This window comes from the organism of the source record quoted next, unplaced genomic scaffold (genome assembly GCF_019419815.1).
Source record: "Pyrus x bretschneideri cultivar Hongxiangsu unplaced genomic scaffold, Pyrus_bretschneideri_v1 Contig4, whole genome shotgun sequence".
Classification (NCBI taxonomy): domain Eukaryota; kingdom Viridiplantae; phylum Streptophyta; class Magnoliopsida; order Rosales; family Rosaceae; genus Pyrus; species Pyrus x bretschneideri.
This window is the reverse complement of record NW_025999723.1, coordinates 2,737,501-2,750,429: the sequence shown is the minus strand read 5'-3', so window position 1 is coordinate 2,750,429 and position 12,929 is coordinate 2,737,501. Positions and strand designations below refer to the sequence as shown.

Sequence of the window (12,929 nt, the reverse complement as noted above, 5' to 3'; positions counted from 1 at the left end):
TTCTATCGTACTGTACCATTATCATACCGTACCATATTGATTTTGTGCTTTTTTTTTTCAGCCAAACAATAATACTACGGTAATTGTACCAAACCAAAGATATTTGGTATAGTATATGACAACGATACTAGATTTTTTTCGTATCCAAAGTTGGTACGAATGTTTTGATACTGTAACAGTAACGAACTCATCTTTATTTGAAAAACAAGCCAGTACATCACATCACTTGTTATAGTATAAGCAAAATTTGAACCCTCCTTCAAAGAGTATATGTTGAATATATTTGAAATCGGAAGCACAAGCTACGAATATTTTTGGAACAAATTTCTACGTTTCTCGTGTTGGTTGATTCTCCATAAATTGAACAACCATATTTCATTAGGAGGAAAAAAAAAAAAATATACGAATATCATTTCTCGTTAAAATTGAAGAAGCCAACAGCCACAATAGGAAAAGAAAATTGCAGCGACATTTTTAGGACTAGAACATGACTTAAGATACAGTGGACGGGAGAACATAATATGGCAAACATGAGAAACAAATTGGATAAAGCCTTTTCAGAGCTTAAAAGGTCGCTCAATCCAAATCGTAGGTCGATTGGCGATGTGCATTAGGGTCGTAATATCTTCTTGGTAAGGTTGCGAAAAGCTTTGATCCTTGACGTTATACACACCAAAATCATGTGATTTCGAGGGTTGGAAAGGTCCTTGACTCATGTAATCATGGTTGAAGTATATGGGCTGACATCTTGAATATTTCGAAGCCGCCAAAGCTATTGAAGAGTTATCACCAACGAAGAGAGCAACATCACCCAAGTCGTATATTTCAGTCCGCTCACACTCGTGATACTCGAGTTCAAAAATTCTGAATTGATAAAGCCAATTGAATGCATACTATCGGGGACAAAGGTCCATGTTGTATCTTTACCAGGTCTAATAAAAGCCAATTGACAGCATACCTCGCGTATCACCACAACAATGTAATTGTCTGCACATCATACAGGGTCTGCTGAAAGTATAGCTTTGTAGGCAAAATAGTAGCTGATAGACGAAACCCAATTCTTCAATGGTGGAACACCGCCGATGAGTGGAGGAAGGCGAATGATGGAATTTTCTTTCTTTCTCGTCCCTTTAACCCTAAAGAAGGGATTAACCAGGGTTACTACAGAATCCTTGTCCACATATATCAACCATCCCTTTGAAGAGCCGCAGAATCGCACGTTCGGAACCTGTACGTGAAAATCAAGGACCTTATTCTGCATGGAATCGCACAACGATCGTGTGCCTCTTTTTGCAGTCTGAATCATCAAGAGCACTGGAGTTGTCACCTTAGCGCGTTCATCGTAGTTATGCTTTGCTACTGAATACCACCACTTACAAACAATGCTGAAACGCAAATAATCTTCTGGCGACTCCAATCTCTCTAAGACGGGATCTAAAAGGTGCTTATGCAAATTCTGCCAAACTACCGAAGCCATAGTTTCAGCTTTAGAAAACAAGAACATCTAACATCTTTTAATTGATCCAAATCAAAATGTGAGTATAAGATTGAGTATGAGAAATATGAGTGTGAGATGAGTATGAGAAATACTAACGTTCACATTTTTCTCTCGCTAATTTGATGAAACCAGGTAAATTCATACAAAAGACAAATTACAAGAAAGAAACACAATTGAAAATTCAAAAGAAAATTTTCATCATTACTACGGATCGGAGTGACCATGAAGATGTGTTTGCAACTGTTACAAACAAACTTGCCTACAGACTCATTCCTGTGAGCCACCTTTGCATGAGTTACAATTCCACCGTCTTTATTAAATTTTTTTCCACAATGGAAACACATAAATTTCTCAAAATCTTCGTGGACAAGCCGATTGTGTTTGTCCAAATCATCTCTGGTTGAGAACATATAAGACCACAGATAGTGCACTCAGCCAAGTTCAAAGAAACAAATATTAGAAAAGGAAAACAAAATAAAATGCATGAGAGAGAGGGAAAAGAAAATAAATGCATATCATATAAACAAACAACCTTGAACTTTTGGAATTTGTATTCAAGTAAAAAGAAACTAGATGTTTTAAGTTTTGAACCTAAGGATAAATGATATGTTGCTACCTTGCCTATTATATAGGCAGTATGCAAACTGATAGGATTTTTATCAGGCATGCAAATTGATAGGATTTTTATCACCTACAGGGATAAAAACATTTAAAAATACTTGCAAGAGTACAAGGTTATTGTAGTATAATTGCCTCAAGTAAGATCGTTCTCCACAGTGATTAATTTAAAAAGATCAAAGCGAAATCAATTCTCAACTAATTAATTAAAACAAAGTTTTTGAAAGAGGTGGTTTAATGACCTAAATTAAGAAAAATGAATTTAATTAAAAAGATTACTTTGCAACTTTAAAGAAGAAGAAAGAAACAATTTTTTAGAATTCCAAGTAAGAAAGTAGTAGGGTTCCGCCTTCACCCTAACAATTCTATATAATTCTTCTAATTATATATGACTTACGCATGTATATTTTGAAGGTTAGGTTTTCCTAAAATATGCCCTACTTGGAACCTCCAACATAGAACGTATATCTAACATGCAACTCGTCCGTGGCGTCCAGATCGAATGTAAACATGCAAGACTCATTAAGTTTTGTGAAAACTTTATGAAAAACCATATAAACCTTAAGACGTGTAGTCCATCCTAAGAAGTTACACATATTAACCACAAGAAGTCAGTGCTAATTTCAAGGACAACCCTCCGCCAAAATTGCATCAAATTACTTTTCTAAATATTCTAATGGTGGCCAATCATTAAGACAATTAGATAGTTTAAACCGGTGATTAATAATTCAAAACCTGCATGCATAATATCATAAGTAAATTAAAAAGAAACTACATATTCTTACTAAGGCTCGTGGCCTCGCCCTAGCAAACGGAAATTAGTTACGAACAATCATATAACAAAATATTATTAAAAACATGAATAGAAAACATCTTGAAAATAAACTTGAATCGTCAAAAGCTCTCTAAAGCCAAAGTGTGTGCGTTCTCCTCCTTATCTCCCTCTTAAACCCTAATGGCTAAAAAGCCTTATTTATACTACTACAAAATAAAACCCTACCTAGAAAAGGTCTTAGAATAAGACTAGGAAAGCAAATAAATTGAAATAAATTAGGAAACGTAATCCTAATTTAACTTGGAAATTCGCCCAAAATCATTCACAGCCACGTTTTGGACCCATATCAGCTTCAAAACTAGCCCAAAATAGCTATATTTAAAGCTTGAACTATTTTGAACACTTCTCTAGAAGGCCACGAACCCATCTAAGATCATCTTGGCCTCCAAAAACTGCACTAAAGCGCAAAAATGTCACTTTCCAGCAACGCGCTCTGCTCCTTTATTTCATCGCCATAAATAAACCGCTTCCGCTTGGTAGAAATTGCTGAAATTTTGACATGAATAAGTTGAGAGACATATGAATGTCCTCTAATTTGAATCACTCCAAAATTCGTCCGTTTCATCATCTTTTGCTCCAGAGGAAGTCGAATGTCCTATGTTGAAAATATAATGCAAAGTATCAAAATTCTACCAAGATAATTACCAAAATATACTAAGATTAGGGTAAAATATATGGTATAATATCGACTCATCAAATACCCTCAAACTTAGCTTTTTGCTTGTCCTAAAGCAAAACAAAACTCAAAAACGAATTAAAAACTAACAAACTAAAAAAAAACTTTATTAAAACTCAACTAAGACAAAAAATTTATCTTGAAGTTGCAATCCATAGAAAACGTTAAAAATTAGAACATCTTTCCAAAGTTCCAACTAATCCCACTACAGAGTCTAAGCCATTTAGAATCAATTAGAAAAGAATTCACAAACTTCTTTTGGTGTAAAGTGAACCAACATAGTTAAGGAGACTCGACTAAAACTCTTACCTCTCGTCCTTTAATTTCACACATACTAACTTCAAACATAACCTTTTTTTTTTCTTTCTCCGGTTTTTGCTCTTTTTCATTTTTTTTTTAGTAACAATAGTGGTCGTGTAATGTTAGTTCACTTAAATTTTCGATCCAACCCATGTAACGAGCTTCAGGTCAATAACTCCCAAACCACAAAAGGCTTTAGGTCACCAGGTGTAGAACACCCCTAATGACTTATTAACTCGAGCTGAAAAGGCTACGAAACCAACTAACCACTATGCTCCATGCCAAAACTCTACTGTTTTACACGAGAATTACTGTTGATCAGACATGACTGGCCCGGTTACTAAGCAAAGTCTCGGGTGGAACAATTATTACTTTTTATAGGATAATAACTAACTTTACTTTATTTAGAACAAAAATTAAAAATTACTTAGATTAAAAGTAAGTGTTTCAATCTCACTCCCTACAAACCATGTTGATGTGAATGCGCAAATTTTTAAAGTATAACTTATGAATTAGTGTCTAAGTAACGATAAACAGAAAATACTCTAATGTGGGATTAACCTTCACCATGTCCATTTGTTATAACGTTTAAAATAATCTATAAATATTAACTTAAAAATAATGAAAATTTTAAACTGACACAACAATTAAAAGTCTAAAATTTCTATTTCCCACTCTCAAACTTATTTCACACATTATCCTCAAGGTGTGAAAACAAATAAAAATAAGACACAAACATAAATCAATCGAGATAAATAAAGGAAATACCGAAATGAACCAAAACATAAAATAAGCAACGAAACAGCAGAAAATATAATAAAACAAATAAAATAGAAAAACAAAAAGAACAAGCTGACCTGGAGTCGAACTCGAGACCTGGAAGCATCATGAGTCATTGACCAACACCTGTAACACGTGTGTCAAACCCTCGCAGCTATATTTAATCCAGGTTTCAGCTTGCATTTGTCATTAAGCTCCAAAACCTCGAGCCCAGCGCCAAGAACCTCCATCTCTGCAAAACGAAGATCCAATCCGTCAAGTCAATTTCCTAGTGCACAACAAGGTAAATACCTCCCTTTTTCTTACAGATTTCATGACCAGAAGTCACATGAACTCCATTCTGATCTTGATGCATGGGCTCATTGATATGACGAAATTCTTTGATCTAATACTTGTATATGCTGTGCTTACAGGTTCAACCCAGAAGCGATGCAGAGGCCAAAAATTTCATAGATCCTCACGCCTTCGAAGGTAAAATTCATCACTGCAATTATTTGAGCCTGAACTTGCCAGATCTGTAAATGTGTTGCTTGTGCATGCCTAAAATATGAATTAGGTTACCCAAAATATGAATTAGGTTATGTCGCATAAATCTGTATAAAGTAGTGCTTTCTGATTTCAGTGCGTTCATGCATCAATGATTTTAGTCTACTATCTGCAAGCTCCAAATGCAAAAGATGCAGGAAATGGATCAATTAGCAAGTTCTCAGCGATTGCTTTGCCCACTGACGCGAACACTCTCAATAAGCTACGGGCATTGCATTATGGACTGAATAACCAAAAGAACAACCACCATCAGATGGTCAGTCATGAAACTACAAGCTGTGTGAGTTTCTTGTTTAATGCACTTCATTGGCCTTCTTTTCCTTTTTTTTTGTTCAGTCCCTTCATAGCTGGGATAATAGACATGGCTTCCTTTCTTTGAGAAATATACATTGTTTAGACGTTCTTATTTATTATCCTTTGTATTACCTTTCTTGAACATGTATTACTTAATACAATTATCTTAATTAGTATAGGTCTTTTAGACTAAATCACTAGAGGGAGAGAGAGTGAGGAAAGTTTTTGTGATCACTATCATTAAGTAGAGAATGACATCTCAAATTTTACTTTAATGATTTTAAGCATTGCTGCAACAAGTCCCGACAAACATAAAAGGGATTAGTTAATCAGAACCTTGAACACTTTGTTGGTATTTAACAGTTTACTAACTCAATACCAAAATATGTGGGTGATAAGTTTACAAACTCTATCATACCTCTTTCACTTTGCACTCTCAAATAAAATTGGACAAAGAAAGAAATAGAGAAAGGAGGGAAGCAACAAGCTTTGGCAAAACACTTGGACTTTGATATATGAAAAAAGGTTTACAAACTATTGGAATAAGAAAGCTTACAAGCTTCTTCACAATTGGAAGTGGGATTAGAATGTGATGGTTTACAATGCTTGAGAACTTGGGTATTTATAGCAAACCAAATGATTAAACTAAGATTATTTATTACCACACAAAACACATTAATTGCACCTAATAATTTTTATTCAACCATACCTAACATTGCCTAACTTTCAATGCCTAACTTTGACATTGATTTTCAACAATAGCAACCTATTTTGATTTGAATTTCCAACACACCTCCTCAAATCAAAACGCCTTCATTCCTAGCATTTCACGCAGTAGCCGGAATGTTTCAATTGGCAATGACTTTGTGAAGATGTCTGCCACTTGTTCCTTGGTGTGACAGTAGACAAGTTCAATTGTCTTTTGCTTCACATGGTCCCTTAGAAAATGGAACCTGGTATCAATGTGCTTGCTCCTTCCATGTTGAACAGGATTCTTTGCAAGTTTGATTGCAGACACGTTATCTACGTGAATCACAGTCGATTCCACTTGTGGATGACACACTGACTTCAAGAGATTTCTTAACCAAATTGCCTCACACACGGTTGAGGCTACAGCAACATACTCGGCTTCACATGATGACAAAGCAACAATTGATTGCTTCTTTGAAGTCCATGAGAAAGATGTTGATCCTAGAAAAAACACATAGCCAGTTGTGCTTTTTCTTTCATCTTGGTCACCTCCCCAATCACTATCTGAATAACCAAATAATTTTGCATCTTCACCAAAATTATAAAATAGACCATAGTTTAGAGTACCTCTTATGTACCTCAAAATTCTCTTGGCGGCCAGCCAATGAGACTCCCTTGGTGTTTCCATGTATCGACTCACGAGTCCAACACCATAAACTATATCAGATCTTGTGATTGTAAGGTACCTTAGGCTTCCAACGAGGCTTTTGTACACTGTTGAGTTTACAAACTCACCCTCTCCTCTTTTGGACAGCTTCAATCCAGTTGCGACTGGGGTATTGACAGTGTTGCACTTGTCCATATTGAACTTCTTCAATATGTCTCTCATGTACCTTTGTTGAGAGATGTAGATACCATCACTTTCTTGCTTTACTTCTATGCCAAGAAAGTATGACATTAATCCATTGTCAGTCATCTCGAATTCACTGAACATGGATTGCTTGAACTCATGGAACATTGCCTCATTGTTTCCTGTAAACAATAAATCATCTACATAGAGACAAATAATTAAGAACTCTCATTTTTCATCATTCTTCATGTAAACTGAATGCTCGTATGGACATTTCTGAAATCCATTTTGGTGAAGGTAGTTGTCGATCCTTGAGTTCCAAGCTCGTGGTGCTTGCTTGAGGCCGTACAAAACCTTCTTCAAACGATACACCTTATCTTCTTCTCCTTGTACTTGGAAGCCTTCCGGTTGTTCCACGTACACTTCTTCCTCAAGTACTCCATTAAGGAAGGCTGACTTGACATCTAGTTGATAAATTTTCCATTTATGATGTGCGGCAAGAGAGATTAGCAATCTTACCGTGTCAAGTCTCGCAACTGGAGCATAGACTTCATCATAGTCCACTCCATACTTCTGTTTGTAGCCTTTTGCTACAAGCCTTGATTTGTATCGATCCACACTCCCATCTGCAGTGCGTTTGATCTTGTAAACCCACTTGACACCAATAGCCTTCTGATTTGGTGGGAGCTTTGTCAGCTCCCAAGTGTCATTCTTCTCGATGGCATGGATCTCTTCTTCCATGGCTTTCTTCCAACAATCTTCTTCCACAGCTTCATTGAATGAGAAAGGCTCGTGGTCTGCATACAAGCAGAAAAGGTTGGTTTCTTCTTCTTCTTCTTGTCCATAAATCTCTGTGAGACTCCTTAACCTCACTGGAGTTGAGGAGCTGCTTTCCTCACTAGATGTAGGACCACTCCTTGCAATTCTGTGCACTGGAGTTGTTGTGATTGTTTGAGCAGGCTGTTGCTCAATCGGTGGTACAACTTCTGGTTCTTCAAAATCAGTGGAGACGATCTTCTCTTTACTGACTTCTTTGTTGTTCCACGTCCATGTCTCTTCCTCACTGAAGATGACATCTCTACTAACCACTAGTTTGCCAGTTAGTGGGTTGTAGAGCTTGTATGCCTTGGACTCTTCACTATAGCCCACAAACACACACTTCTCACCTCTATCATCAAGTTTCCTCCTTCTGGCTTCTGGAACTTGAGCATATGCAACACACCCAAAAATTCTTAGGTGTGTAACATTTGGCTTGTATCCACTCCAAGCCTCTTGTGGTGTCATCCTTTTGACACTCTTTGTTGGACATCGATTCAACAAATAAATCGAACAAGCTACAGCTTCTGCCCATAACTCTTTTGGCAAATTCTTCTCCTTAAGCATGGACCTTGTCATGTCAAGGATGGTTCGATTCTTTCTTTCGGCTATCCCATTTTGCTGTGGGGTATAGGCAGTAGTAAGTTGATGCCTAATTCCTTGCTCCTTGCAGTATGCTTGGAAAGCATTGGAGGTGTACTCTCCACCTCTATCTGATCTCACAGCCACAAGCTTGTGGTTACTTTCTGCCTCTGTGAGTGCCTTGAACTCCTTGAAAATTTTTAGGGCAGATGACTTCTCCTTGAGAAAATAGACCCAAGTCTTTCTACTGAAATCATCAATGAAGGTAATAAAATACCTATTACCTCCATAAGACATGGGATCCAATGGACCACATATATCTGTGTGCACCAACTGCAGTGGTGCCTTTGCTCTCCATGTATCACCAACAGGGAACGATAGTCGTGCTTGCTTGCCAAGCACACAACCTTCACATACTTGGCGTGTGGCTTCAATCTGGGGTAGACCACGAACCATTCCTCCACTTGACAGCAACTTTAGGCCATTGAAATTAAGATGGCCAAATCGAAGATGCCATTTCCATGACTCATCTTCCATTACACCGATGTTGCAGCTTCCAATCTTTGTGTTCAAATTCAACGGAAACATCCGGTTCTTTGACATTCGAACACGTGCAATAAGCTTTCTCCTTGCATTCCTGAGAGTGAGAAGCATGTTCTCCATATGTATAATGTACCCTTTCTGGAGCAGTTGACCAATGCTCAGAATGTTGCTCTTCATACCTGGTATGTAGTAGGTATCGGAGATGTATTCTTCTCTTCCATCCTTCTGGATGATCTTGATCTTCCCTTTGCCTTCAACTGGCAACTTTGAGGAGTCACCAAGACTTACAGATCCATAGGCCCCTTCTTTGAGTTCGGCAAAAAACTCATTCTTTCCACACATGTGATTGCTTGCACCAGAGTCCAAATACCAAACATCTTGTTGGCTTCTGGAATCATGGTGTGCTAGTAAGACTGTAAGTTCTTCATCAGTATTTCCACTTGATTCTGCCATGTTGACATGCTCACCATTTTTATGTGAACATTCATTGGCATAATGTCCATGTTGCTTACAGTTGTGACACTGGATATGCGCCTTTCCTCGAGTAGATCTCCACTCCTGAGACTGACCTTGATTTTGTGCATAGCCTCGACCTCTTCCTCAGGCTCGTCCTCGGCTACGGTTGGATGAGCTCCCACGACGTGAGTTCCACTGCCCACGACCTTTATTTGGTTTGTCAATATTCAACTTTGACTCCAAAGCTTGCTCTAGCGTTGTGGGGCTTGCATTCTTCTGAATGCGTTGCTCGTGAACTAGAGGGATCCTAGTAGCTCTTCTGCGCTCATCACCTCCAAATCCTTGGATTCCTCAATGGCAGTCACCACATGCTCAAACTTAGATGTGAGTGACCGGAGTATCTTCTCCACAACTCGTACTTCATCGAGTCTCTCGCAATTTCTCCTCATCTGATTTACTATCACAATGAGCCTTGAGTGATAGTCGGAGATGCTCTCCCCTTCATTTATATGAGCAGTTTCAAAATCTGCTCGAAGTGATTGTAACCTCACTTTCTTGACTCGATCTACTCCTTTGTAGATTGTACTGAGTGTATCCCATACTTGCTTGCTCGTTGTTGCTTCTGCAACCTTCTCGAACGTTGAATCTTCCAAACCCTGGTATAGAAAATACAGCGCATTTTGGTCCTTCTTTCGTAAGTCCTTGAGAGTGTTCCTTTGATCCGCATTATATACGACTTCCTGCTCGGCAGTGGGTACAACATACCCACTACTGACAACTTCCCATAGCTCCTGTGATCCAAACAATGCTTTGAATTGGATGCACCATCTTTCATAATTTTCTTTCTTCAATGTGGGAACTTGGAGTTGCACTAAGTTGGACGCCATAACTGCTGCACCTGCCAGAATGGTATTCTGGCTCTGATACCAATTGTTGGTATTTGACAGTTTACTAACTCAATACCAAAATATGTGGGTGATAAGTTTACAAACTCTATCACACCTCTTTCACTTTGCACTCTCAAATAAAATTGGACAAAGAAAGAAATAGAGAAAAGAGGGAAACAATAAGCTTTGGCAAAACACTTGGACTTTGATATATGAAAAAAGGTTTACAAACTATTGGAATAAGAAAGCTTACAAGCTTCTTCACAATTGGAAGTGGGATTAGAATGGGATGGTTTACAATGCTTGAGAACTTGGGTATTTATAGCAAACCAAATGATTAAACTAAGATTATTTATTACCACACAAAACACATTAATTGCACCTAATAATTTTTATTCAACCATACCTAACATTGCCTAACTTTCAATGCCTAACTTTGACATTGATTTTCAACAATAGCAACCTATTTTGATTTGAATTTCCAACACACTTCACTAGATGGAGGGAGAGAGAGAAAGGAAAGCTTAGGTGAAGAAATTTAATAGATAGAAAGTGATTTTGTTTTTTACCTCATGGCTAATTTCACTATGTTGGTAAAAAGATAAAGATCTCTCATAAACCTTGAACACTTCACTGGAGGCAGGGAGAGAGAAACGAAAGCTTAGGTCAAGAAATTTAATACATAGTAAGTGACTTTATTTATTACCTATTGGCTGATTTCACTATATTGGTTTGCATGCCTGCCTATATAATAGGCAAGGCAGCAACATATCATTTATCCTTAGGTCCAAAATTTAAACGTCTAGTTTCTTTTTACTTGAATACAAATTTCAAAAGTTCAAGGCTATTTGTTTATATGATATGCATTTATTTTCTTTTCCCTATCTTTCTCATGCATTTTATTTTGTTTTCTTTTTCTGATATTTGTCTTTTTGAAGTTACAGATGGCTGAGTGCAATACTTTTCAACCAAAGATGATTTGGACAAGCACAATCTGCTTGTCCGCGAAGATTTCGAGAAATTTGTGTGTTTCCATTGTTAAAATAAAAAATAAAAATAAATAAATAAATTAATAAAGATGGTGGAATTGTAACTCATGCAAAGATGGCAGGAGTATGAAGGAAAGTTTGTTTGTAACAGTTGCAAACACATCTTCATCACTACTACGGATCATAATGATCACGACTGTAGCGGCAGTTTCGCCGGTTGCTAGATCGGTCACTAGATGTGAGGGAGGTGACCTCTGAGAGGCTTAGAAATAGGCAGGTTGCCGCAACAGCCGTGGTCACTCCAATCCGTAGTAGTGATGAAGATGTGTTTGCAACTGTTACAAACTTGCCTTCATACTCCTTCCTGTGAACCATCTTTGCATGAGTTACAATTCCATAGCCTTTATTAAATTTTTTTCCACAATGGAAACACACAAATTTCTCGAAATCTTCGTGGACAAGCCGATTGTGCTTGTCCAAAACATAAGACCACAGGTAGTGCACTCAGCCATTTGCAAGTTCAAAGAGGTAAATATTAGAAAAGGAAAACAAAATAAAATGCATGAGAGAGAGGGAAAAGAAAATAAATGCATATCATATAAACAATCTTGAACTTTTGGAATTTGTATTCAAGTAAAAAGAAACTAGACGTTTTAAGTTTTGAACCTAAGGATAAATGATATGTTGCTGCCTTGCCTATTGTATAGGCAAACATGCAAACCAGTATAGTGAAATCAGCCAAGAGTAATAAATACAGTCACTTTCTATTTATTAAATTTCTTCACCTAAGCTTTCCTTTCTCTCTCTATCCTCCCTTCAGTGAAGTGTTAAAGGTTTCTGAGAGATCATTATCTTTTTACCAATTTAGTGAAATCAGCCAAGAGGTAATAAACAAAGTCACTTTCTATCTATTAAATTTATTCACCTAAGCTTTCATTTCTCTCCCTCTAAGCTTTCATTATCTTGTTGCAGCAATGCTTAAAATCATTAAAGTAAAATCTGAGATGTCATTCTCCACTTATTGATAGTGGTCACTAAAACTTTCCTCCCTCTTTCCCTCCCTCTAGTGATTTAGTCTACAAGACCTATACTAATTAAGATAATTGTACTAAGTAAGATATGTTCAAGAAAGGTAACACAAAGGATAATAATTAAGAACGTCTAAACAATATATGTTTCTCAAAGAAAGGAAGCCATGTCTATTATCCCAGAAGGGACTGAATAGGAAATGAAGTGCATTAAACAAGGAACTCACAGCTCATAGTTCCACATCTGATAGTGGTTGTTCTTTTGGTTATTCAGTCCATGATGCAATGCCCGTAGCTTATTGAGAGTGGATGCAATGCCCCTAGCTTATTGAGAGTGGGAGAAGATGAGTTTAAGGACTAGGAAACAATAAATTACCCAATTCTCCATTAAGTCTAATGCTTGTTTCCTAAAACAAATAGCTTGGGTTACAAGGATTTCCTATAACATAAAGGAAATTAATTACTCACAAACCTAAGTTTTTTCCCGGCGGCTGCTAGTCACTCACCCTTTTTTATATGTGGCCATCGGATTAAACAAGTC

At 37.2% G+C, this 12,929-nt stretch overlaps 1 protein-coding gene and 1 long non-coding RNA gene across 2 annotated transcripts; one reads left to right on the top strand and one right to left on the bottom strand.

Moving 5' to 3' along the window:
* Positions 1 to 994: 994 nt before the first annotated feature.
* Positions 995 to 1,477, bottom strand: LOC125468995. Its single transcript, XM_048565878.1, has one exon. The coding sequence runs from the start codon at positions 1,475 to 1,477 to the stop codon at positions 995 to 997; it is 483 nt and encodes a 160-aa protein (XP_048421835.1).
* A 3,414-nt stretch (positions 1,478 to 4,891) lies between these two features.
* LOC103960531 lies at positions 4,892 to 5,531 on the top strand. The gene is made up of 3 exons (XR_669273.2): positions 4,892 to 4,990; positions 5,121 to 5,178; positions 5,330 to 5,531. It is a non-coding gene; the product is annotated as an uncharacterized LOC103960531 (long non-coding RNA).
* The last annotated feature ends 7,398 nt before the right edge of the window (positions 5,532 to 12,929 follow it).